Raw genomic sequence first — 6,070 nt, 5'->3', positions numbered from 1 at the left:
TAGCAACGGCAAACATCCGGGTTAGCGGAATCAGGCAACTTGATATATAGCGGCTATATAAATATTTATAAAGAGGCAAATTTGTGACTTTTTTTCTCGTAATATCGCCCCTCTCTCTCGGCTCCATTTTTCCCTACAGCGGCCCTGATACTCCGTCGTATAAATCAAATAAATATAGTAAAGGATTTCAAAGTAAAGATGAACATTATTTCTGACAGAATGTTGGAACACTTGATCCATTGAATGATCTGAGACGATGAAAGGAGAATAAAAAGACACAAAGCCGGCAGGTTTAGATTAGAGCAGTGAACATTTATATCATAATTTACACTTTTTTGACATTTTTGCACATAAATAACTATGTAAACCAGAATGTAAACAGAGACAGTCCTTTAGGAGATTCTCCTCTCAGAGAAAGAGACACTTTGGTCGAACAAGAGAGAGACAGAGAGGGGGGGGGGGGGGGGGGCTACACAGTTCAGGTTGTTGATATACAACTGCTACAGAAAATCACAGTTGCTTTCGTAACATTAAGTGGAGCCTTAATGCCGTTCTGACCAGTTTCAGTGATATTGTACACAGTGTGAATGGTGTAAGCATCGGGGGAGGGGAGGGGGGGGGGGGGCAGTGCATAAGAGGAGGCCGAGGTGCTTTGGTGTCTGCCAGTTCAACGAGGCGGTGGACGGGAACCGAAATATTAACAAACAAGAACAAATGACAAAACATCTAGAAAACCACACTTCATCATCTTCCTCCTCCTTCTTTTCATTCTTCCTCTCTCGTTTGTTTTTTTTTCTTCTTCTGGTGTGAAATTAAAGCCAAAAGTGAACTTTGGTTGCTAGCGTCTAAGAGTGAAACCCCCCTCAAATGTGAAGGTTTCACGTCCCTGCTGGGTGTCGACAGTGTTGCAGAATAATAAAAGGGGGGGGTTTGGGGGGCTAGCCAGCCTCCCGAGTCCGTTATGTGCTACATGTTTTCGCGGGCGGCGCCGCTTCCTTTGGACCACATGAAGAGCTGCACGACAGTTCAGTTTGGTTTCTTCTTCTTCTTCTTCTTCAAGTAGCAAAATAAATAGAACGCTCCCACCGTTAGCTGTCCCTTTAAACACACACACACGCGCACACACACACTCGCATTATCACATGCACACTGAGGTAACCGTTGTGAAAAATATACAAAAAAAAAATGCCCTTCTTTTGTTTCAAATTAAATTAAGTAGGCATCAGGACACAGACGTACGTTGGGGAGGCGACGAAGCGCGGCGCAAATAAAGCTTGTTTACGGGCCGCACTTTGGCAAAGTTTATCAACCCTTTTTTTTTAACCTGCTATGTTGGTTTTCTTAATAGAAACCCTGAAGAGTGGACGCCCCTGGTTTTCGATAGGTCAGAGGTCGCAGGACGGAAATTTAGGCAGAGAGAGAGTGACTATCTACAGAGAAATGGCCACAGAGAAACACAAAAATAACATTTACATTGATTTCACCCGTCAGTGTAACCATCCCTTCCACTTATTGCTTTTGAAGACAACAAATAAAAAGTATAATAAATTAATGAGGTTATATAACAACTAATTGATCAAAAAACAAAAAGGAAAGACATTTGAAAATAGAGACCAAATAATACACGACAACAACGATAATAGCATTATAATAATTACATTAAATCCTGGGTAGATGATTGTCTCTAAGTATAATAAACGCTAAGTAGTCATGGGACAATGTCTCTTGAGCCCTGAGTACGCAAGTCCCTGATAGGTTGAAAACCTGGTGACATCACTCCTGACAACAACCAGGTAGAGAATTATTTATGTACAGCCGTTGCTCCTGGCAACCCAGTCCGCCGTGACCGTGACAGTCCTGCCTCTTTAGGTCCTTCGGGGGGTTAAAGGTCACTCACGCGTGATCCTCCGACTCCTGCTTCACGGTGACGTTGGCGGGAAGCGCCGGGATCGGGCTGCTGCGCCGCATCTTGATGACCGACGTCTCGTTCGGGGACTCGTACGCGCTGTAGCCCAGGAGGTCGCCGGCGCCGCCCTTGTGGTGGTGGTGGTGAGGATGGAAGTGGGAGGCCTTCAGGTCCGGCTCCGCCCCGCCCCACAGCATCCCCAAGACCTGCTTCTCCAGCACGGCCTCCACCTCGGCGCCTCCCTGCAGCTGCTCCAGCTGCTCGGCGTGCTCGCTGACGTCGAAGCGCTCGATCTCCTCGTTGGCGCGCTGCACCTCGTCCGGGGGGCCGCGGCTGGAGACGCCGGGGCAGTAGCCCTTCAGGTGGAGCTGCAGGCTGCACAGGTGGATGTAGTGGCGGTGGCAGTGGGGGCATTTGTGCGGACGCTCGCGGGAGTGCAGCCGCTTGTGCAGCTTGAGGTGGACGAACTGCGTGAACTTGGCGGGGCAGAGCTTGCAGTGGTACGGTTTCTCCCCCGAGTGGAGGCGCAGGTGAGTCTTCAGGTTGCTGGTGCTGCTGAAGCGCTTGTGACAAACCTGCACAAAGAAAGGGAAATGATGTCAGCAGCTTGTAGCGACCCACCGTCCTGCTGATCGACTAACATGCGTCCAGGAAATCAACGGCATCATCGGCGTTCTCACCTGGCATTCATGAGGCTTCTCGCCGGTGTGGACCAGGAAGTGTTTCTGCAGGTGAGCCAGCTGGGTGAAGCCTTTGTTGCAGGTCTGACACTTGAAGGGTCTCTCGCCGCTGTGGACTCGAAGATGAACCTGCAGAGACGAGGACAAGGTCTGCTTAGACGTCTTCAGATAAACCAACACACTAAAGGCCATAAAGGAATGTGAACTGAATGATGTTGACGGGAGAGATCCGGAGAGTGGACGAGCTGGTGTTGTTTGTGTATTGTGTTTTGTGTGACACTCCTTGTTCTTTGAAGGAAACCTGAACTGAAATCCTCATTACAGAGTTGATTTACGGCCTTATTATCACACATGAATAGAGCCTCATTATCATTCCATTAATATTAATAATAAATAACACAAGCAGACTCGAGGATGAAAGCCGGATCAACCCGAGGCGTTCTGGTCCTCACCTTCAGGTTCGACAGCTGTCCGAAGGTCTTGCTGCACACGTTGCACTCGTACTTGATTTTGCCGTTCTGCTTCTTCAGCGGGTACGGCAGCGCCTTGTAGCCCGCCGAGCCCGGCCCGCGCTTCACCTTGCTCAGGTTCATGGCCTCGTCGTCGCTGCAGTGGTCGCTGGCGTTGCCCAGCAGGGCCGAGGTAGGCTTGGTGGGCACCCGCTCGTTGGGAGGTGCCGTGCCGGCTGTGGGGGAACCGCCGGAGGGGGTGTGTGAAGGTCTGTGTGGGTGGTGGTGGTGGTGGTGGTGCCCCGGGTAAGGGTGGTGAGGCCCTGCTTTGTCTTTCAGAGAGGTGGCGGCCGAGAAGGCACTGGTGGGCCGGGGGAGGAGGAAGTCCCTGTGGGCCGAGATGGAGGATTGGTGAATGTGGTCGGGCATCAGGAAGCGCCTCCCTGCCGAGTCGGAGGGCAGGAGGGGAACGTTGGGGGGCAGGAGGCTGCTGTAGAGGGGGTACATCCTGGGAAAGATCCCGGTGGGGACACCCCCGCCTGGCAGAGGGTAGTGATGGGGGAGGAGGTAGCGCGAGTAGGGGGCTCCCGGGGCGTAGAAGGAGGAGGACAGGGGGGTGGATGGCGGGGAGTAACCGGGGTACGAATTCAGTCCGGCGGGGTAGAATGAAGCTGGACCCGAGGGGCTCCCCTGGGGGCTGCTGTCTGGGCTGCTCCTCGCCGACGGACTGGGCGTGGCTGAGGACTGGTTGCCGGGGGAACGAGTTGCGGGGTAACCAAGCGGGCCGGGTTTGTGGCCAAGGAAGTCTTCAGAGATGTGAGGGTGGGGCCTAAGGGCCGGGTATAGGGCGCGGGGGTACAGCGGGCGCTCGGGGCTGTCGGCGCAGCGCGGCCGGGTGGGGAGGGGCCGGCTGGGCTCCCTCTTCATCGCCGCGGAGGAGGAGGAGGAGGAGCCCCGCAGGATGGAGAGGACGCTGTGTTCCCTCTTGGGCGGCGTCACGGCAACGGGCGACGGGCAGGACGCCTCGACCGAACGCTCCTCGCTGCTCACCTGCTGCTGCTTCACCTCCAACAGAGACTGCTCTGTAGAGAGAGGGAGAGAGAGAGGGGGGTCAGGGCGAGTTCACCAGATCACATGATGATCCTTTACATTTAACTTCTAGTGAGTTCCTTTAGAACTTACTAGAAGTCGAGACGAACTCCTGCATGTTCTCTTCAGCAATGTGCGTGTGCATGTGTGTGTGTGTGTGTGTGTGTGTGTGTTAAGGAACACCATAAGTAACTCGGTGGGCCAATTAAGGTGACAGATTTGACGAACGAGCATGAGACACCAGGGCGGGAGGGAGGGGGGGGGGGAGCAGGAAGTGAGGCGTGACAGCTGCCTTTGGCATTGTGTGTGTGTGTGTGTGTGTGTGCGCCTATAAAATCAAGATAAAATCAAAATGGTGGCAGACAGACAGGGCTGATGGAAGGTTTCCTGCTGAAGATTGTTTCCAAAAAAAGCATGTCCTCCACCTGCCCTCCACACACACACACACACACACACACACACACACACACTCACACACACACACACACACACACACACACACACACACACACACACACACACACACACACACACACACACACTCACACACACACACACACACACACAGAGGCGCCTGCACACAAAGGCCTCTGTCTGATGTGGTGACTCTTGGAGAACACACACACTTTTGATCAACTCCGACTGATTTTCGTACCCGTTCACTATTGTTTCCAGGTCAAAGGTCAGATTAGAGAGCTTCCTCCTCAGTCACTCACACCTACTGTCTCCTCGGCAAGATGAAAGAGTGGATTAGGAGGAGACACACACACACACACACACACACACACACACACACACACACACACACACACACACACACACACACACACACACACACACAACTAAAAGCACATCTCGGCTGCTAAATGGCCCTTAAAACGCCGCCGTCTATTACCTGTAAGCTCATTTACTGCCCAGTCAACTTTTTACCACGAGGTCACCCAGAGGGGAGTGTGTGTGTGTGTGTGTGTGTGTGAGAGAGAGAGAGAGAGAGAGAGAGAGAAAGATGGAGGTTGTCTAAGTTAATCCTGAGTCTGACTCCCCCCGATCCCCCCGCTCACTCAGCCGGTGACCCCGGCACCGGTGGTATAGCGGTGCTGTGTAAACATTGAGGTTATCAGTTAGCCTTCCCCCTCCTCCTCCTCCTCCTCCTCCTCCTCCTCGTCACTCCTTCTCTTTTCTAGAAAACAAACAGGGCGGCCATCGTGCAGATATCAATCTGTCAACACGGCCCTCTGCCAGGAAGTTCAAGTAGTCAACGGGGGGGGGGATACTACACCTCCTCTCTGGTCTTTTCAAGTCGCAGATATATCAAGGCAAATGGCCAACACACACACACACACACACACACACACACACACACACACACACACACACACACACACACACACACACACACACACATGGTATGTGCTCGCATGTGTTTGAGATGAAAAGAGTGGGTGTGAATGCGTTGGCATGTCTCGCTTATGAGTGTGTGTGTATGTGTGTGTGTGTGTGTGTGAGAAGAGAGAGTGTTTTTGTCAGCAGGCAGAGTGTCTTTGAACACACACACACACACACACACACACGGCTGACAGCAGGTGCTTTCAAGTGCCAACACTTTGGAGAATGCTGAACGACAGCGACCAAAAAGAAAAGAAAGAAAGAGTGAGAGATAAAGAGAGAGGAGAAAGTGAGGGAGTGATACAGCCTCAGTCATCCTGGTAACACACACACACACACACACACACACACACACACACACACACACACACACACACTCACACACACACACACACACACAGACGTCTGGTTTTACTATGACTGCAGTGGAAAGTCAGAAACATGAAACAGACATGTGTTCTTCCTCCTCGGGAATAATAAACTACAGGGGGTCACCACGAAGACCAGAACCACAGAGACGTGGACTCGGTCTCAGGTCTGATCCGGATCAGGATCGAGTT

The 6,070-nt window shown here is 52.1% G+C and overlaps 1 protein-coding gene across 2 annotated transcripts in view; it reads right to left on the bottom strand.

The window, feature by feature from the left end:
* Positions 1-291: 291 nt before the first annotated feature.
* The window catches only part of prdm1a (PR domain containing 1a, with ZNF domain), a 14,943-nt gene continuing 9,164 nt past the window's right edge, over positions 292-6,070 (bottom strand). For both annotated transcript variants that reach the window (XM_084026830.1, XM_084026831.1), the window contains 3 exons: positions 3,039-4,117; positions 2,587-2,715; positions 292-2,481 (listed from right to left, as the gene is read on the bottom strand). In XM_084026830.1, coding sequence (XP_083882956.1) covers positions 1,894-2,481; positions 2,587-2,715; positions 3,039-4,117 — 1,796 coding nt within the window. In that variant the 3' untranslated portion in view covers positions 292-1,893. The remainder of the gene's footprint in view (positions 2,482-2,586; positions 2,716-3,038; positions 4,118-6,070) is intronic.

The sequence above is a fragment of the Eutrigla gurnardus genome, assembly GCF_963514095.1.
Source record: "Eutrigla gurnardus genome assembly, chromosome: 14".
Lineage (NCBI taxonomy): Eukaryota > Metazoa > Chordata > Actinopteri > Perciformes > Triglidae > Eutrigla > Eutrigla gurnardus.
The sequence above is the reverse complement of the archived record's forward strand: the minus strand, read 5'-3'. Positions and strand labels throughout refer to the sequence as shown.